At 38.4% G+C, this 22164-nt stretch overlaps 1 protein-coding gene across 2 annotated transcripts in view; it reads left to right on the top strand.

Moving 5' to 3' along the window:
• ROBO1 (roundabout guidance receptor 1) overlaps positions 1-22164 on the top strand; it is a 571660-nt gene that overhangs the window by 60070 nt on the left and 489426 nt on the right. For both annotated transcript variants that reach the window (XM_083498490.1, XM_083498489.1), the window contains exon 2: positions 2027-2167. In XM_083498490.1, coding sequence (XP_083354616.1) covers positions 2080-2167 — 88 coding nt within the window. In that variant the 5' untranslated portion in view covers positions 2027-2079. The remainder of the gene's footprint in view (positions 1-2026; positions 2168-22164) is intronic.

Genomic DNA, 22164 nt, shown 5'->3' with positions numbered 1-22164 from the left:
TTTAAAGTTTATATATAGAAATATTGTATAATTAATGAGTGTTAAAAAATTGTTGGAATGAAACTTTATGGCTTTAGCAGAAATGTTATAAGGAGTTAAGTATAAATAAGTATTTTAGTATTAATGGAAAATAAGGTAAAAAATATAAGATATTTATAATGATAAAAATAGAGAAAGATGTAAAGGAATTGCTAAAACAAGTAATAGACGTGGAATACAAAAAGGGAGGTGAGAGGAGGTCGATGAAATAAGGGAATGAAAGATAGAGTAATGTAATGGTATGGTATATGTTTTTAAATTGTTATTGTTTTGTTTTGTTTAATTTAGTGTGTTAAGGTTGTGTTTTACATTGTTTATTGAATTGTTTTTGCCTTTTTTCTTTTTTTTCCTGCCCTATTTTGCCTTTTTCTCTCGTCTTTTCTTTTATTTTTCCTTTTCTGGTAAGTCTCAAAGGTAATAAAGATTATTTAAATAAAATAAAATAAAATAAAGTTGTGGCCTAAATTTTGCCCAAAAACTTAAACCTAAATTACGTGTCAGGGTGAAGTTATTTACTTAGGGATGGGCTTGGGAGCCTCGGAGCTCAATAGTGATTTGAGATCTCCAGAACTCCAAATATCCAACACATTTCTGGCTGCCTCTGTAGACATAAGTGCTTGTGAAAGGGACTAAAAATACTGTAACTGGTAAATTGTTGTATCTCTAATATGTTATTTTGTGACAATAATACAATTACATATTGTTGAAGGTTGATGATATTTTTGTTAAAATAAATAGGGAAATAATTCAGTTCTGGGAACTTGAACTGATAATTGGTGATTAATCATCCTAGCTATAATTCTTGCAATGTGCCAAAGGGGTTAGAGGACAGAACTCAGTTTATTTTCCTAAACTTGAGTGGACTGAATTTTCTAAGTGGTGAAGTTCACCGCTTAGAAGTTTTGAATAGCAAGGATTATATAAATACCTGAAATAAATATATCTAAGAATGTATCATTTTTTTGAATATAAGGTTTGAAATAAATGCAAACCCCCAAAGCTTTGGCACAAATATGGTAGGATTCAGATTTTGTTGTGTTTTAATTACTGTATTTTATAGTTCATTTATGTGAATGTCCCCATGAGGTCTGCATCAGAACAGTGCTAGTCAGTTTGGGTTAAAAGGTGCAAAGAAGCAGACAAGAGGAGAAGGGCAAGAAGTTGGATGTATTTCAGTGTAGGTTGCCATGGCAGCAGCACCTAAATATCACAGAAGCTGAAAACCTGAAAGAGGGGGAAAGAGATGTAGCACTGATTACTGTTGCATTATTTTCATATATTTTACATACCTAAAATTATATACCAATTATATACCAAGACACTCATTGCCTTGAGTGTCTTCTTAATAGACTTCATAACTGAATTACCATTCTCAACCTTTTATTCTATATATAGAATTGTTTTTACATATGGAAATGTTTTTAATTGTATGTACAGCCATACCTCATGTTACGTTTGCTTCACGATGCGTTTTTTCAGGTTGTGTCCTGCGGCGACCCGGAAGTACCGGAAAGGGTTACTTCTGGGTTTCGCCACTCGTGCATGCGCAGACATGCAAAATGACATCACGTGCATGCACAGACGCGGGTTGCGTTCTTTTCATGTTGTGAACGGGCCTCCAGAATGGAACCCGTTCGCAACCAGGGGTACCACTGTATAAAACTATTTTATATATGGAATCGTTTTTCTTTTGTTTTCACATATGGAATTATTTTAATTGTTGGTGTTTTTACTGTAAAATTGCTAGAGATTGTTTAAGGAAAGCGATTCACATAAAGAAAGTGATTCGCAAATGGAATCTAACAAACAAACAAATACAACATTTCTTAAATGAGAAAACTTAGCCAGCAGTCGACTTAGTCTCTTAGCACAAGATTTTGCTGTTTGTATGTGTGGCTATTCTAGAGATTAATTCAGCACAGATTTTGTTTAATATCTTCTGAATTGTTTGACAATGTAAACAGTTGTCTAATTTTCCTTGTTACAGATAACATTTCTAAAAGTGTTGTTGGGCTGGTGTAATGCAAGAACAGAAGCAACATGAAATGGAAACGTTATTCTTTTACTGTCGTGGTAGCTGTACTCAGCCTGTCTCGGGTCCATCAGTTACTGGGTCAGCTTATTCCAGGTAGGATTTGTTTTATACAAAACATTTATACCACAGAATGTGATTTGTCAGTGTGAATGTACATTTGTGTGTGAGAGACTACAAAATCTGAATGCTCTTATGTTTTATTATTGCAGGCACTAAATGGCTTCTTTGGGTTTTTCAATTTTACTCTCTCTCTCTCTCTCTCTACCTAAAAAGTGAATTAAGAATAATGCTTGAATAACAAGGAACAGCACCAAACTGTAGAAAACACACAGACACACACAGAGAGAGATACATATATTACCTAAAAGGTGAATTAAGAATAATCCTTGAATAACAAGGAACAGTACCAAACTATAGAAAATAAATGGCTAAAATAAAAATAAATTATTAAGAATGATGTGTCTCTTCGAACCATATAGTCCAGAGCACTGATGAATTCTAGGACAATATAGTTCTAGAGACGGTATGCTAATTTTATATCTGCAGTTGGAATGAAAACTAAAGTTCAGTAGACCTAATGGAGCAGAATCCAGTTTGCTAAATAAATTGTACTTTGTGCTGGAGCCTCCCTTTGAAATTTGTTAAATGTGCTCAGATATCTGCACTGATTGCCATTCTGCTACCAGGCCAAGTTCAAAATGATACTATTAGTTTACAAAGCTCTTAACATATTGAGACCAGTTTACCTATGAGATCGCCTTACCTCACGTGTTGAACTGGCAGTACTGCAGGTGTCACATAATACTGGTTCTGTATTAGTAAGAACTCAATTGTTAAATAGAGATAGATAGATAGATAGATAGATAGATAGATAGATAGATAGATAGATAGACAGATAGATGATAGATAGATAGATAGATAGATAGATAGATAGATAGATAGATAGTGGCCTTCATGCCAGCAACAGAAATGCTCTGAGAGACTGAAGTGTTGTCCCACCAGTTTCTGAATACTGCTGTTTCTATATCAAATTTGTGTCCAGAAAGACTGTTGAAAAGGAAGGGCATTGCTGGGATGTGATGTCGTATATTACCTTTGAGGATGATCTCCAGATGATAAATCTGATATTATTCACTAGGGTGTTATAAACAAGTATGGAGACACAGAGTTGGCACTGACATTTCCTGCAGAGCTAGTCCATCTTTCTGTGTCTCTGTCGTGTTTCTGGATAAGCCAGTTTAGTTTAGATTAGCCAGTTTAGTTTAGTTTAGTTTGTGTGTAAATGCCAATAGGCTAGTCCCATGAGGCTTGTTAGAGAGAAACACCATTGGCTAAGATGGTAGTCAATTTTAGTTTGGAGATGTAGATGACAACAAGCAGTTTGCTGCTGCTTTCTTTTCAGAGTCTGCCTGTGTACTGGTCTGTCTTCAGTGTGTTGAATGGCTGCAGCTTTAAGAATACCAATGTAAATTCTTCCTATATGAGTTCCTGTCTAACAAGTTGAACAAAATGGTTATATTGTGGGATATGGCTATAGAAGATAGAATATGGCGTGTGTGTGTGTGCGCGCGCGTGCATGCGCGTGCATTTTGGATGCAAACGGGGGTTGTGTTGATTATGTCTATGGCAATAGTGGACAGCTTGGTGAAGCTGTGCTGCTCATCTGATGTCCCTCAGCACAGAAAGGGTTGGGAGAACCCTCAGAAAAAGATTTAGGGGGAGAGGGCATGGGGAGAGAACATTCTATTGCACAGGTGAAAGTCTTTATGCTAACAGAACTGCTTTGTTCAATGTCATCTAATCTGCCAGCTGAGAATATCTTCTTTAAGTTGCCACAATATACTCTGCTGTTTTTGCTACAGCATCTTTCATGTGTCAGTAGAGCTAGTAGGAGTTAGGAAGGTAATGAACTACTTACAAGGTATTCTCAAAATTGTAAATAATGTACTAAAGTAAGCTTTGAATTGAAAGAATCATACAGCCTAAGTATTATATTGTCCTGTTTTTATTTCATTATACAGATATCTCTATATGAAAGGGGAGCACATGGATGATATTGCATGTTTATATATCATGTGGGTTGTATTACTAACCTGAGTTGGCATATATTAACTCTCAAAACACAATGAAGCAAATCTAGCCAAAGATTTTGGCAATCCTTTTGGGATCACATCAAATAAAAAAGATTTTTTTTGTGTTGTGTTTTAAAGCTTGAATGGTTCATAAAGAAAACTTATATGTATAATTTAAACTGCAATAAATAGAAAAGCCAAGTACAACTTAAATGCAAATTACTATGGCTTCAAATGTTATACCTTCCCTATGACATCAGGATTTTTCAGTTTGTTTACAGGGAGACTCCCAAAATTGTTTGAGGCCTTCCTCGGTGTTGCTTAAAAATCAAGATTTAACTGGTTGTGCTTAGAAAAGAGTTAAGGCAAACAAAAGTATCCACACCAAATGGGTTTGTGTTTCAAGGGATCTTGAGAAAACAAAACATGTTAAAAACTCCCTTGGTATTTGGGAGATAATAGAGCAACCTTGCTTTCAGTCAGCATGATAGGTGAGAACACAACCCACACAACTGTCTGTCTTGGGCTAGAGGTGGGCCCTCTCCTTCTGAGGTTCACAGACTCAACTGAGTAAGGAAATGTTCAGGAGACCTTTCAACCTCCCCCAGCAAGAGGGGACGTATTATCTTTTGATGTAGGTAGTGGACATTTTGTGTAGGTAATGGACATTTTGTTCTTGTGTATACTGGTATGCTACTGTATGTATATTAAGTGAAGAATATTAATAGCTAAATGAGAAACTATTTAACTTATTGCACTGTAGATACTGATTTGCATTAAATTCTGAAATACTAGATACACACACACACACTTTTCATATTGCTCACTCTAGACCAAACCAAATATACTCCAACATAGTTTAATAATCATCATTATTTAATTTGGTATGGCTGCTTCTCATATTTGACTTGTTTATATCCTATTCCATCACGATACTGTGTAATAGCTGAGCAAACCAGCTCAACCAAACATCATGTTATCGTATCAATTCATGTTTGTTAGCTGCAAATTAAGCTATACATTGAAAAATCGTTATTTCAGTGCAGTCTATAAGCACACTATCTCAACAAAACATAAAATGTCCATTTAGCCATTCATGTTTAGTGTACGTTACATTAAGCTGCCATTGGGAAGATCATTATTTCATATTGGCATAAGCCAAACTTATAAAGTCAAAGTGTGTCAAAGTTAAGTGTCAAAGTTCAATTTTATTTATGGAGGCATAAGTGTTATGTGTACAAGACACAAGCCAATCATTGTGTATATCTTTTGTAAACATTGCAACATAATTATGAAGAGTTCCTTCCGTCCTGATTTATTCACTGATTATAGTCTTACACTTTACCTGTATACTTGGAATAAAGCTCCACTGATGATAAATCTATAGAATTTAATATGTGTGATTTGAACTGCAGTTCTGTTTGGAAAATGTAGCATCTTCAAACAATTTCTTTATACAGTATGGCAAACTGTATCTGCCACATATTTTAAAAACTATTCTTCCAGGAACAGGGTTGTCAGTCATCACACGTCTTTTTCTCCTCACTTTTTATTTTGATTGACACAGAGAAAGGGTCTAAGCGCGTTGAATGTTGCAGTTTCCCTAGCTCTAACAGTTGACCTTTGTTTATTCTTTGCCTTTTTTGTGAGAATAACAAAGGTCTGGAAATCCTATCAACCAAAATGTCATGGCCCAAAGAGGGTAGATATTAAGAGTGAGGGGGGGAGAATAAGAAATGACTCCACACGTTTTGCCTTTTAGATGCTGTCACTATGTATGCTGCCAGGTCTTAATAAAGAAAAGATTGCCAGCTGCACTTCAATTCAAGGTCTCTTTATTAGCCCCAGTTTATCCAGCATGAGGTTTTATTTAATTGTCTGAATAGATGGTGACAAACCAAGAGGCACAGTCAGCTGCATGATACTTAATGAAGAAATTCGTATTTCTAATCTAGCTGTAGAGCACACAACTCTCCTGCTTTGATAAACTGGCCTTTTGTGATGAACCTGACTGGAAAGCCACATGTGCTACACTGACTATCTAATTAAGTCATCAGAATGCATTGGAGCAAACGGAGTGGTTCACATGGACTCGTATAAATAATTTCAGTTCCTCTATTACCTGGCTAATAGAAAGTGGCACTGTTCCAGATTATGACTGATAGGGGTTAGATGGTACAGCTGCTGCAATTATGCTAGCAGGTAGATATCTCTGAAACACTTTTCTTCTTTGTCCACAAGCATTGTGGAGCCACTTTGTTCTACTCATTTGTATTTTATGGTGATGTGTTGTTATATACCCCCTTTATTCCACCGCTGCTGCCACTTATTCCCCTATCCCTCCAATACTTTTGCCATGAACATGCCCTTTCTCAATCTACTTTGCTAACCTACTTCTTCATGGTTGTTCTTCAACCTATTCATACACTTCTTAAAGAATGCAACAAAAGGTTGCTGTGTAGCTTTTTTTATAGCAGTGCTACCGGTGTGTCTAGCAGCGGTGACTGAAAATGTTCTGGAGTGAATCTCTTTCAAGCTGAATAGCCAGTTTGGCATACTAACCTTATTCGATTGTAGTTCAATAGCAAAATAAAATTAAAAAGCATTTTCCATGCATTTATTATAAAGTAGTTAATATTTATTCTAATAGTGCTTCTCAGTCTTAATACCTATATGCTTCAAATGTAATTGGCAGAAAATCATATACCATGTATAAATACAGGAAATTAGAGCATAGAGGAAATGGAAAACGGTAATAAGGAGAGAAGAAAGATAATGATATATTGATCCTGGTTTGACATGTGGAGGGGTTTTTTGTTTTTTGTGGAGGGAGAATACAATGTTGGGTTGGACCCCCTTTCCTTTTTTTTCTTTATGCATACAGAAGCTGCCAACACTATCTTTAGTTCATTTGCATAATTCTCCAATTAGCTACCCAAGAAACTGTGCAGAATTAGGGTTATGAAGCACATTACTGGGGTGGAAACTCAGCATATTTAGGGACCAAATAAGCAAAATAAGTCTATGCTGTTTTTTCCAACTGGACTATCCTGAATTGTAATTAAAATGGCATGAGAAATATGGGAACTTGTCACTTTGTAGATCACTCATGCTTAAGGTTACTACCATTGTTTCATATGCAATATCTTGACATTAGGGAGTATAGCACATTTTTATTGCTGTTTCCTAATACTTATTCTCTATAGTCATTTTTACATCCATGAATTGTACACAGAATGTATAGTGTAGCAACTTGGTCTCCTTTCCCTAACATCCATCCATTCATGGACTCTGTACTTGCAGATACAGCATATACAGAGATGGTATGTCTATCTCAGGGTCAGCAAACTTTTTCAGCAGGGGGCCGGTCCACTGTCCCTCAGACCTATGGGGGGCTGGACTATTTTTTGGAGGGGTGGAAATGAACGAATTCCTATGTCCCACAAATAACCCAGAGATGCATTTTAAATAAAAGGACACCTTCTACTCATGTAAAAACACGCTGATTCCTGGACCGTCTGTGGGCCAGATTTAGAAGGCGATTGGGCCGGCTCCGGCTCCTGGGCCTTAATTTGCCTACCCATGGTCTATCTCTATGTGCACTTGGGCATTGCTAAAAACAGGACACCTGATTATGTGGAGAGGACCAAGGTGGAATCTATACACATATAAAACTGTTCTGAAAAAGGTTTTTTAAGCGTTTAAAATATATTGAATCTTCCATTAGGCTCGCCATTGCCATCTAAATTTGTATTCATCTTAATTATATATAAATCCATTGGCTAGAATTTTTATTTGAAGCTGAATCTCAGCCAAAGAACCTTAGGTAAAGGACCCTTGACCATTAGGTCCAGTCGTGGCCGACTCTGGGGTTGCGGCGCTCATCTCGCTTTATTGGCCGAGGGAGCCGATGTACAGCTTCCAGGTCATGTGGCCAGCATGACTAAGCCGCTTCTGGCGAACCAGAGCAGCACACGGAAATGCCGTTTACCTTCCCGCCAGAGCGGTACCTATTTATCTACTTGCACTTTGACGTGCTTTCGAACTGCTAGGTTGGCAGGAGCAGGGACCGAGTAATGGGAGCTCACCCCGTTGCGGGGATTCGAACTGCCGACCTTCTGATCGGCAAGTCCTAGGCTCTGTGGTTTAACCCACAGCACCACCCGCGTCCCTTCCAAAGAACCTTACATTTGGCTAAATTACAGATTGTGTTTTTAGGGTGATAGCATAACTAGAAAAGTATTCTAGGGTTAGGTTCTTTGCCTGTATTACTTTTATAGGAGAAAAAATGCTATTTATATATTGTTTTATAATTTCACACTGTCAGGGGTACAGGGACAGAGGCACAGGGAAGGCAGGGAATGGAGAGCGATGGAGAGGAATCCCAGGATAGCGAGGAAGAGGATAGCAATGACGCAGGGGATTCCATGAGTCTCTCCAGCGAATCAGAGGATTCCCAGAAGGGGGCGTCTGTGGTAAGGGCAAGGGGAGCCCCAGGGGGAAAGTGTCAGGAGCGGGGGGCCAGCAGGGGACCCCAAAGCAGCAGCTGGGAATCAGGGCCAGCCTCCCCACCAGAGCGCAGCGGAGGAGGGGGAGGTTCCAGTGTGTCAGAGGGAGCAGCTCCGGCGACAGAGAGAGGGGAGGGATCAGAGCAAGCCGTTCTCCCGGAAGGGGAGGAGGGCAGTGAGGGGAGTAGCATAACTGTCAAAAGGAAGGTCAGAGGTTGGGCGCGCGCGCCAAGTTCAAATGAGGAGGCGTGCGGAAGAACAGGGAGCCCGGAGGAGGAGCCAGGTCCCAAAGCCCGCAGGAGGGGGGAGGAGCAGTCTGGAGATTCCGCTTCAGGAGAATCCAGGAGGGGAGGAACCCCGGCGGGCAGAAAGACCCTGCGGAAAAGGAAAGAGAGAAAGAGGTGGAGCAGCGTTAGCTTATTAAACTGGTGTAGGGGAGGGACCGATTCAGAGGGGACTTCTAACGTCTAAGGCTAAGAGACGCGGGGCTGCGCGCCTCGGTTGTGGAACCAATAATGAACTGCAATAAACACCCTTGTATATAAGAAGAACTTGGCGTTGGTCTTTTGTGAGCTGAGACCTGAGGCAGCCCTGACACACACTAATTTAACAGACAGCAGTAGTTGATTATACCCTATTATTTTGGTCTATAGAAGAGCCACGAATCTTCAGTCTTAAAGTAACAGTTCACAGTGTTTGGTGGAAGCTGGTGAAGATCCTCCTTGAACTCCCTCTCCCATAACATCCATCATGAGGGGAGAAATTTATGTGAAGAAGTAGGATTAATCCATACACAGGAATAATATCTGGCCACCTTGATCAATTGCATGCATCCAGAATCTAAAATAGATGAACAGTCCTTCTTAGTGAATTGGAACTGCATACATATTGGCCAGTTGATTCCTTTCGTACACTGACACCCGCCCTGCTCCTCTATAAGTAATATCGATTGAGGCTGATACTGTAACCCCGCCCACCAGATCATATATGTGAAGATCATATAGGCACATAGTCATTTGTTGTGTACATAGAATCTTGCTACATTGGGGCTATTCTATTTCTTAAAAGACATGATACAGTTAAACATCATTCTTAATTATCGCTATTTATTTCGGAAATCAGATATTTAATGGCAGCAATATCTATTTTTTAAAGTCCAACTTGACTGTAATATTTTTCTCCCTAGGTGCTGTAAGAAATCAAAGGGAACACCTATTTTTCTTTAATTAGTTTTTTGCTTAAGGCATTGTTGCAGGCATCAGTGAAGATGAAAGACTCCCTCAAGGCTGCTGCAAAACCCCTCTGGTTAACCAGTTACAACTAGGCTTCCATTTTTAGGCAATCAAATTCTTTCATTATATTTAATGGTTGCCTTGTCTTTTTGAATAGTATCCATAGACCAAATTTTTATGTTATTTACATCTTGTGTGGTGGGTTTTAAACAAGAACATGGGAAAATGAGAGCTATGCCTGCTTCATTTTGAAATACATGTTATAAGACTTCCAAGGTTACAATTTTAATATCAGGGAGGAGATTAGCCAGTTAGAAGTCTGGAATACTCTCCTGTTTAGGGTAAAGATCACCATTTTTGCCTGCCAGTATAATTGTATTTTTAAGAAAAAATATGTTTAATGGGGTGAGGGATATCTGATTGGTACAGAAGATAATATAACTAATGTCATGCATAATCTGAATTCAGAATATTTTCTATGTAGAAGATGTTTAGCACTTAGATTTCAAAAAAAGTGACTGAAAGTAAAACGTAAGTTTACTTTTGATGACTGTTTATAGACATTTACCTAAAAATGGAAGTATATGGGATTTTGGGACTGTTCAATTCTTTGTATAACATCACATTTCCAAAAATTTAAGTCCACAGCACCAGTATAGGGCATATCCCCTCTCAGGGACTTAAATATAATTGTCAGTCAGACAGAGGGAAATGCCATTATTGAGAAGCTTATTACTTTTGCAAATATATGTACTGAAGATGAACTAAATACATTAAATGAATAAATGAATAAGAGATTACAAATAGATACAATCTGTGCATATGGTTTCAGAAGACATCTTTACTTCCACTGAGAAACTAGATTTTTTTTTTGCGATTAATTGCAGTTTACTACCCTGTGGTATCACAAAGCAATAAATAAATAAACACGCCTTCTCAGGAGAATCTCGGATCTTTATATGGAGTGCATGTAACACGTGAGGCAGGAAATACACCATTTCAGGGAGGTGATCCTGCAATATATTCTTTAATTAAAGCCTTACAAACTGGTCAACTGACCCAGCCATGTTAGATGCAGATGTACCTGCAGTCATTCCAACTCAGTTTGTGTCTTGCAAAGAAACAGCTGAAATCCCCTCATTGTGGGGGCTTTTATGTGACTAAAAAACAGAACAAAAACCATTCATTCAATTGTAGGTCTGACTTCAAGATCTGATTCAAAATATTTAACCTTTGCATTACTGCATTTCCTCCAGTCAATAAGTGTCATAGTCACCTTGCAAGAAACAATGGAAAGCCTTCAGTCAGCATTTGCAAGGCATTCTTTTTAGATAGGATAATAGAAGTTTGGCATTAGAAGCAAATGTGTACCGAAATAAAGGAACACCTCGTCAGTTGTGAAAAGTATAGTCATTTATTATACAGTACATGTCACCATGATGTACTCAAACAGTTTCTAGAAATAGATAAGGTCACAATTTCAAAATATTTGAAAGATGCACCTGATAAGGCCTATTACATACTGTACAAGGAAATGAGGTGTAGTTAAGAACAGACCCTTGAAGGAGGACCATATTTTCTACATAGAAGGATAGGCAGGTGGGATTACTTTTTTCATATATCAACAAAAGGCACAACCTCTAGACATCTTTTGCTTTCTGTTAAAATGCTATGCAGGTTTTCAGTGAAGCTTTTGACAGGCACAGAAACAACTCCTCTTTTCAGTGAGGCCTGCCAAAAAAGGGCAATACTATCCACTGTGGAGGTCTCTCACTCCAAACCAGTGTGGGAAAACAGAAAGCCTCTTTCTGGTTGCCCCAGGGGTACATTCTATTGCTTTCTCGTGTTGTTACCATTTTCAGAAAGCGAACCATTTCCATCCTTTGTTTTAATGGAGATTGTTTATTATACTTATTACATTTTAATCTTTTTCTTCCTACAAAGATCTCAGGGTGGTGTCCACATTGTATGTCTGGCAGCTGCTGGTGGGAGTTGCAAATGGAGGATAATGGTACAGTCATACCTCGGGTTAAAGTCGCTTCAGGCTGAACGTTTTCACGTCACGCGCAGATGCAGTGAATCGCGACCCACGCACGCACAGACACGAGTTGTGTTCTGCTCATGATGCGAACGGGGCTCCGGAACAGATCCCGTTCACATCCAGAGGTACCACTGTAGTTGCAATTGCAGGAGAGCACCAGAATGGAGAAAGCTTCCTTGGTCTGATACTAACTAACCACCAAACCACACCAACACATATCCAGATCTGATTGACTTTGTAGGACAACTTAATGTTCGCGATGTGAACTTTTGTAATTTGGCATTACTTACTGAAGTGTGGGAGTAAGGAAGACTAAGCAGGATACCAAATTAGAAGCGGCAGCGTGGCTGCAGATAGGTGGGGAAGAAATCAAAGAACAAAAATGTAGGGTTTTGTCGGTGAGCATTCCACAGCCCTCTGAAGCTCACATTTTGCTGTGAAAATCTGGCACAGTCCTAGAAAATTCTTTCCTTTTGTTGGGAATATGTTTAGATATATAAATGGGCCCATGTATCTCTGTTTGAGTGTTTGTCTTACCTTTTTAGTGGATTTCAGTCCTGCTGTTCAGCAACCAGAGCACCCATACAGTGGTACCTCTGGTTACATACTTAATTCATTCCGGAGGTCCATTCTTAACCTGAAACTGTTCTTAACCTGAAGCACCACTTTAGCTAATGAGGCCGCCCGCTGCTGCCACGCCACCGCTGCATGATTTCTGTTCTCATCCTGAAGCAAAGTTCTTAACCTGAGGTACTATTTCTGGGTTAGCGGAGTCTGTAACCTGAAGCATATGTAACCTGAAGAGTATGTAACCCGAGGTACCACTGTATAGTGTTATGGCCCCTGTGTGGCGTATTCCACATTATATTGCATATTTAAAGAGTGTCCATAAAGCATTTTGTGTGTGATCCTAAGTGTACCATTTACAAGAAAATATCAGCAATATTTATCATGTAAGTTCCATGTCGTAGGGAACCAGGATTTCGTCCCTGCCTTTTGTACATATTAGTAAATGTTTAAAGTAGTAGTTGTTTTTCTTTATTGCATTTGTATCCCACCTTTTTCTTCAATGAGCTCAAGGTGGCATACATGGTTGTCCACCTCTTCATTTAATGAAACAACCCTGTGAGGCGGTGACCGGCAGAAGGTCATCCAGTGAGATTCATGGCGGATGGGGGTGGGATTTGAACCTTGGCCTCTCATATTCCAGTCACTATATGGTCTATATTTTATTGTTATATCATTTATAGATCTAGATAATGCAAATTAGTAGATGTGTGACAAAAATGCAGCAGATAACATGCTCTTCCACTAATGAAGGGCTGTTTTACATCTTGCACTATAGCCTGATGTAAGAATAATGGCATTAAGTCCAAATATGTTATTTTGCTAATGTAAGGGCTTCTGCCACCTCATATACAAGCAGTGCAATGGGAGCTCTTGTAGAACCAGGGCTGTCTTACCCATAGGCACTAGGGGTGCGGGACACCTGGGCACGGACTCTCAGGGGCGCCAGGCAGAGACCGGGGCCTGAGAGTTGAGTCCGGGAAAGAGCCCACCCATTGGTCGGAGCGCCGTGGCGGGCTCTTCTGCTGCGAGCGGCTCTGTGCCATGAGTTTGGGGATGACCAAGCCAGCGAGACGCTGAGACGGCCGGCTGGCTCCACCCTCCTGCTCACCTGGGACTGCCACATATGCTTAAGACAGCCCTGTGTAGAACACAGCTTTTGTAAATACTGCATGAACTCTTGTTCAGGAATTTGCAGAGTAGCATTAGCTGCTATATTTTTTCAAGATTTATTGAATCCAATCAATGGAATTCTTAATTTAAATGATTAAAAGCCCTAGGGGAAAAATGCAAGTTTGATAATTCAATACAATATCAAACCCTTTCTCACAACAAGTATGATCACTGCAATGACATTTGGAAATGGGCATTTGAGATATGTATGATGTGAGGTTAATTTGGCTTATGCAGATAAAACATGTCATTCCAACATGTGGTTTACATGTGGTCATGTCAACATTGTAGCTTACGGGGAAAACTTCAGATAAAAAAAAGCAATGAAAATGTTTGAATAATTAGAGGCAATATAAAATAAAGTATAATTGAATCAATTTAAATTTAAATTGCAAGGGAAGCTATGAGATATTATAAATTACATCCTTTTAATTTCATAAACATGAAAAGGCAGTAAAACATATTAACCAGATTTGCAAAATTAATTATTTGTGCATTTGGCAACATTGGTAGGTTCATGGTTATAGTCATTGACATTCAGCTCACACAGCAGGTTTTGTTTCTATCCCTTGAGATCATCCTTTATTCCCTCTACTAAACTTTAAAAGGTTGATATATTCTCACAGAAATTCCCTGGGATGCCAGGCTGATTTCTCCCATGGATTATCAAAGGCCTGAGATCTTTTATAAAACCCACATTTGCAGAAAGATTGCCCTAGAGTGGCTCATTAAAGCGAAGTGATGCTCACAAATCTAATACCTTTCAATATGTGATTTTTATAAACATTTCATTCCATCTGGATATATAAGTTATCTCTAAGTAAGGTCAGAATCTTTACAGGTTATTGTCACTCATAAATTGATAAAATATTCTGCAAGATATCTCAAAATGTTGATAATCAATTTTTATTACTTATATATTTTAAAACATATGAATTGTGGAGACACTTATTACAATTTTATGATATTACATGATATTTGAGAAACTGTTTATTAAATAACTGCTGCATGGTTTTGTTTCATGATATTAAAAGCCTGCCATATAGGCAAGATGCCCTTACTAATTTTCAAATAAAAATTTTGTGAGTCAAGAGCTAAGACTGAATAGCATTTGTTCAGTTATAGGGAGGTCCTATTTTAAAAGATAAATTTGAAGTATTTACTGAATAATGGACCTTCAATAAAAAGGTGTGTGTGTGTAGATCTAGGAGTGGTTACGCCCCCTCCAAAATATAAATGCATGTCATTATATCCTATTCCATTCACACCTGGTAGCTGATGCCTCAGGATTTGAAGGGAGGCCAGTGTCATCATTTAAAGTGACGCTTCTTCTTTACAATATTTACAACTTATTTTGGAAAGCCAACCCATGCCTAGGCTTAAATGTTTTCTCTGACCCATTCCCTGTCTGGGCTTGGATTTGCTGCAAAGGCAGACAGGAATCTGGTAGATATGATGGAGATATGTACAACTGTAGAGAGTTTTGCAGAGGGCCATGTAGGGCAGTAGGAAATATCACTTATGCTGGTCCTGGATTGAATTGGACAAAGTGATGGCAGTATGGCACAGTGCTTGGATGAGAAATGACTGAGCCAAGTGGGGTTGAGATGGAGTCAAATCAGTAGCTTTCCATTGGTGGCATCACTGACACTTTCTGGGCGGGGCAAGGAGCTGGTGAGATTGGCTCCACTGCTGTGCTGCACAGTTCCAATCTGGTGCTGTGCCATGCAGCTCTTCCATCTCCTCTTTGCTTCTCCCTCTCTTTCCAGTAAGCAGCTGCACTGTCAATGCTGGGAGCTTGTTGCTTTGACTTCGCCCCACTAGGTGTGCCAGTCCTGTGATAAGCCACTCAAGAGACTTGGGCTTGCGTTTGGTTCAACATCCAGTGCGGAATTTGGAAGATAAATATTGCTTGCTCATTTCTGCTAAAACACTTTTGTCCATTTTATCAGAACTACCCATAATTTCAGTATGTCATGAACATCAGAAATCAAGTGATAAAGACTTCCATTGTTTATGAGAAGTATTGGAGTAATCCTTGTGCACTGCTCATGCGATGTACTTGAGGACTGAATGGAAACTACAATCACTTCAGAATATGATGGCCTGAATTTTAACTGAATCTGACTTCAAGCAATATGTCTCAAATTTTACCCAAGGCAGAGAAGAGTTTGGAAGACTGCTAAGTTTTCCTCTGCTCTTGAAGTGAACTTGGATGAATTTTCCGTTTGCCTGATCATTTTGTATTTAAAAAATCATTAACTTGTGCAACTGAAATTGTTAAAATACCAGTCTGGATTTAAATTTGTCAACCCTTCAAGCCTTTATATAACCATAGCTGATATTTTCCTTTAAGGACAATTCAAATTATGTTCAGACACAAATTCTATTGCAGGCATAGGCAACCTCAGCCCTCCAGATGTTTTGGGACTACAATTCCCATCATCCCTGACCACTGGTCCTGTCAGCTAGGGATCATGGGAGTTGTAGGCCAAAAACATCTGGAGGGCCGAGGTTGCCTATGCCTGCTGTATTGGTTAAAACCATAAGTTAAGTAATCAGAAAAGGGTCTTTTTACTAACTAAATCACTATTAATAAATTATCTTAATCTAAAGCTTTGCTATACAGAATACTTCTCATGAATCAGTTGCAGTTGTGCCTGCTGTGAAATTAATTTGGCATGTCATTGCTGCTTTCACTGCTCTCACATGGTAAAAAATCTTTTTTTAAAAAATTCTTCCCCTTTTCTTCTTTTATTTAAGAAGATTCTTAAGAAATATGTAACCTAGGTGCTCAAAAGCTATTCATAGCATCTACTTGATGCAATTTCAGTTGAATTAATGAGATGTATTTATACTTTCATTACAAATACTTTTGTTACAAATGTTAATGATCTTGCTGTGACAATAAGCATTCCTTTTGAAAATAATATAGTGGTATAAAAACTCCATAAAGATTGATGATTGACAGGATGATCGTACATATGTTTTGCTTATTGAGGAATAAGACCCACTAAATTAAGTTGGTTTAGGAGTGCAGCATTTAACACTAAAAACCAAGATACTGTAAAACTGATAAATTAATTTATCTCAGTAGTGGCCTTGGCTATTTGCTTGGACATGGAAAGAACAGAAGTATCTGTAGCCATTACCACAAACTTTATGTTGTTCCTTTTGAAATCCCATAAATCAGATCCAGGCACTCCTAGATAAGATTGATTTTCTGGTTCCTTTTAAACTAAGGTTTAGGCCTGGTTTGAGTGTTGAGACTGTCTTATATGATTGGCAGCATTTGTCTAAAGAGAAACAGGAGAGTATCACCATGTTGAACTGGCCATGATGTTCTACTGGATTAGATGAGCCTTTGTTCTGATCCAGCAAGGCTTATTTTATGTTTTTAGTCTCCTTGATCTCTTGGGCTTTGGATACCATCAGTCATTATATCCTACTGAAAGAGTTGTCTAAGCTGAGTGGGTGATACTGCTTTGTCTCTGTTGCACAGAATATCTTATATCAACCTGGTGGTCCAGCTGTGGCCTTGTATAGCCTGGCTTCAGTGGTCTGTCTTGGTTTGTTTACTGCATTGTGTTATATATGTTGGGCTGCCTTTGAAGATGGTTTGGAAAGCACATCTAGTGCAAAACTCAGTGGCTAGATTATCAGTTGGAACCAAGCAGTCTGAACACACAACACCATTTCTGGCCCAGCTGCACTGTCTGCCAGTTTGTTGCTGTGCTCAAAGAGTTGATTTTAATCTATAAAGCTTTACACAACTCATGAAATGCCTTTCTCCATACAAGCCTACTCAGACCCTAAGATCATAATCAGAGACTTTCCTCTGTGTTTTTCCCCCAGAAGAAGACAAGGGGTTGGCAATAAGATAATGGTATTTTTCAGAGTCAACCTCCTCGTTTTTTGAATTCCCTTCCCAGGGAAGTTCACCTGGTACCAACACTGGCACTGGTATACATTTAACATGTATTTGAATGTTAAAATTGTTGTAGTTCTTGATACTGTTTTGACTGGAAACCTTGGAGATGATCCTTGTGTAATGCAGAGAAAGGTTATTTTTGGTTATTGATTATTATTAGTGAATTATCACTTTTGTAATGGTACCTCAGGTTACATATGCTTTTGTAATGGTACCTCAGGTTACATACGCTTCAGGTTACAGACTCCGCTAACCCAGAAATAGTACCTCGGGTTAAGAACTTTGCTTCGTGTGGCGGTGGCGCGGCGGCAGCGGGAGGCCCCATTAGCTAAAGTGGTGCTTCAGGTTAAGAACAGTTTCAGGTTAAGAACGGACCTCTGGAATGAATTAAGTTCTTAACCTGAGGTACCACTGTATAGTGTTAATGATTTTAAATGTTGCATTTGTTGGAACAACATTTGTATTGTTATGTCACTTTGATATTCCTTGATAGAAAGTGACTAATTTTATTGATAGGATGACAGTTAAATGTACACAAATAGATAAAATCATATTGTAAAATAATTAATTTCTTTTCAAGTTATCCTAACAACAGTAAATAGGGTCTTGGTTATAAACTTTAATTGAACCTGCCATTTGTCAGCCTGGCAAGGGCAGATGGGAGTTGAAGACCAACATCTGGAACTCACCATGTTGGCTTCTCCTGGTATCACTTCAACAATATTTTGATACAGATGTCATTTGCAGTATACATCATTTTTAAAAATCTCTTGCTAAAGTATTCCAAAACATTCTCTTAAAGATCCTGTGCTTGTTATAGCTTGGGTTAACTCATATTTAGACAATGCACAGATGGAATGATAAAACAGAATGGGTGATTGACATAGAACATTTCTCCTTTAAGAATCTGGCAAGCCATTCAGAGGAAGAAGGAATATGATATATGTTGACATAACTCTTAGTTTCCCTTTGAATAAATATCCAAAATCCTTAATGTAACACTACTAACACCTGGTGCCAATCATTCTCAGGCTCATTAATTCTGACAATGTTATTTCATTTTATGTACTTGATGTACATTATAAAATTCTATTTGCTCTGCAATCATTTCTAGACAAGAATTATATTTCAGAACATGCACATTTGACTTCATTGGGTAAAAGCTTTCTCAGCAGGTTTATGTGAACAGAATCAACCAAGGATTTGTGTTCTTTAAATAGTATATGTCACTAGTAAAAAGTTAATTGATTCTATTGTTTGCTCTTATGTGTGTGGTGCTGAATGCAACTTTCTATCTAACCAGAATTTAATGTGAAATTTGGGGGCAGCTTGCTACAGTAAAGAGGAAAAATAAATATACCATGATAATTAGGAACTTTCTCCATACACTGCTTGTATATGAGGTTGCAGAAGCCCTTACATTAGCAAATGGTATATACAGTGGTACCTTGGGTTACATACGCTTCAGGTTACAGACGCTTCAGGTGACAGACTCTGCTAACCCAGAAATAGTACCTCAGGTTAAGAACTTTGCTTCAGGATGAGAACAGAAATTGTGCTCCAGCTGTGCGGCAGCAGCGGGAGGCCCATTAGCTAAAGTGGTGCTTCAGGTTAAGAACAGTTTCAGGTTAAGTACGGACCTCCGGAACTAATTAAGTACTTAATCTGAGGTACCACTGTATCAGGGGTTGTCAACCTGGTCCCTACCACCCACTAGTGGGCATTTCAGGATTCTAGGTGGGCGGTAAGGGGTTCTACGGCACAAGTTGAATCCTCCTTCCATTGAGCACGGGTGGGCGGTAAGGAAATTTTACCATCAAGAAAGATGCATTAGTGGGCGATATAATAATAATAATAATAATAATAATAATAATAATAATAATAATAATAATTATTATTATTATTATTTATACCCCGCCCATTTGGCTGGGCTTCTCCAGCCACTCTGGGTGGCTTCCAACAAAATATTAAAATACAGTAATGCATCAAACATTAAAAGCTTCCCTAAACAGTAGGTATAAAAAGGTTGACTACCCCATAAAATAGGAATATTATCTGAAATACTTTTTAATATCAGAGCATTAAAGTAATAATATAAAACTACTCACATACTGTTCAATTGAGACTTTTTTGCATATGCATAATTCACTGATTGTAGTACTAAGTGATGACTTCTGTGGTAAGGTAAAGGTAAAGAACCCCTGGACGGTTAAGTCCAGTCAAAGGCAACTATGGGGTGCGGTGCTCATTTCGCTTCAGGCCGAGGGAGCCAACGTTTGTCCACAGACAGCTTTCCAGGTCATGTGGACGGGATGACTGAACCACTTCTGGTGCAATGGAACACTGTGACAGAAGCCAGAGCTCATGGAAATGCTGTTTACCTTCCTGCCAAAGCAATACCTATTTATCGACTTGCACCAACTTGCTTTTGAACTGCTAGGTTGGCAGAAGCTGGGACAGAGCAACGGAAGCTCATCCCTTTGTGGGGATTTGAACCGCTGACCTTCTGATCAGCAAGCCCAAGAGGCTCAGTGGTTTAGACCACAGCGCCACCTGCTCCCTCTTCTGTACCACTTCGGTGGTACAGATTACCGGTAATTGCAACAGAATTTTTCATATCATCCAATAGATCAGATACAATACTTTTTTAATAATGACAATTGACACAAGACTTGGTCTGAAACTAGTCTCAAATGCTTCAAACCCAGTCTTCTTTTGGCAGAGCTGAAATATTAAGGCCACAATCTTTAGCCCTCTGCACATGTGCACTGTGAATTTAAAATACTATGGTAGTGTACCATAGATGAAAGCCCTCATGAGTTTCCAACCAGCATATGGAGTTCAGTACAAGAATAGGTTGCCCCATTGACTGCAATGTCAGGATTGCTATGCTTTTAGAAAATACATTGAATATTTAAGTTAGAATGCACAAATGCTTGGAAGCGTAAATGGTATCTTCAGTATATAGATTTAGCTTTTCATGTATGGTTCAAATTTATCTTCATTATGTTTGACCAGTCATCCATATATGGCTACTTCAAGAGTGGTTTATTGCAATGCACTCTATGTGGGGCTTCCCTTGTGCTTGATTCCTTAGTGCAGAATGCTGCAGCATGTCTGCTGACAGGAGTGAGAACCTGCTGCCCTAGAACGCCTGTGCTCAGGGACCTACACCAGTTACCAATCTACTACAGGACAAAGTTAAAGGTCTTACTGTTGGTCTGTAAAGCCATAACAACTTGGGACCAATTACCTGTGATGTTGCCTTACCCCATATGCCTAATTGACCGCTTTGATATGCCAAACTGGCGCTCTTACAGGTGCCACATAATACTTTGTAAGAAATCTATCTTGTAGTGTGGCAGCACGCACAACTCCCTTTCAATTGATATCCAGCAGATCCCTTCACTGTACTCTTTCTGGCGCCTGATAAAAGTGTTAATACAAGCCTACCCAGACATGTAGTGCATTTAATCTGTTTTTAATTTATTTCGTATTTTAATTATTATTTGAATGTTTTAAGCAGTTGTTTTAAACTTTTTATTGTTTTTATTGTTTTATTCTTTTTATAAATTGCTTTGAATGGTTTTTTTAAAAAAACAACAATTACCAGTATATAAATTATATGAAATAATAAATAAATAATGCAGAAAGCTTTGTGGACTATACCATGAATTCCTGTTATGGAGCTATATAAATGCAGTAACCAAGAAAGTAAATAAATAAATAAACTCTTTGTTCTGCATAGATGGTATGTGTGCATAACACTACTAAATCAGACATTTTTTTACATTGGTAATGTAAAGCTCTCATCAAGCTGAAACAAATAGTTTTACTGGAAAGGGATAAATGTTTTATGCTGCTAAAAACCAAGTAAAAAGCACAACTATAATTAAGAAAATAACTTAAAACTGTTCATCGGTGGTAGGTAAAGGACTGCAGGCATGCTAGCCTCCTTTGCCTACAAACCAGTGAAAACAAGCAAAAACTACAAAACTGAGAAAGATGGATTGTTGTAGTTATCTGTATTGGCCACATGTGTTGAGCTTCTGATGCCTGGGAGATAAGGCACAGGACCACTTTTCACCTAGCAGGCATTAATCCTTGTCATACAAGCATAATGTTTGTGCTTCTCCACAAAATGTTACCCAGCAGTTCTTGGGATTGCATTTCTGTGCCAGGGAAAGCAGTATCTCAGAACTTTTAATGATGTGCCTGGCATAAATCTTAGTGTAGCTTTTCTCCTTGCTGTGGGTCATTCCTCATCCTTAAATAACTATGTAAAATTCTGGATTTCTCCTATTTCTACTTTATTCATTATGTTTTAGCTGGGTCTCCCGAAATGTTACGTGAGGATAGTATTATGCCAGCAAAGAGTTTCTGTCACATTTCTATTTCTCCTCTTCTTCCACTTCCTCCTCCTCCTCCTCCTTTTACTACTGCTATTACTTGCCATTCACAGCAGGTCCCAGGGCAGATTACAACATTTAAAAATTCAGATTAAAAAGTAATAATTATAAATTAATTAAAACTAATTAAAACTCGATTAAATTAATTAAAATTAAA

The sequence above is a fragment of the Podarcis liolepis genome (assembly GCF_965112155.1).
Source record: "Podarcis liolepis genome assembly, chromosome: 4".
NCBI classification, from domain to species: domain Eukaryota; kingdom Metazoa; phylum Chordata; class Lepidosauria; order Squamata; family Lacertidae; genus Podarcis; species Podarcis liolepis.
Note: the sequence above shows the minus strand (reverse complement) of the source record. Positions and strands in the feature narration are given on the sequence as shown.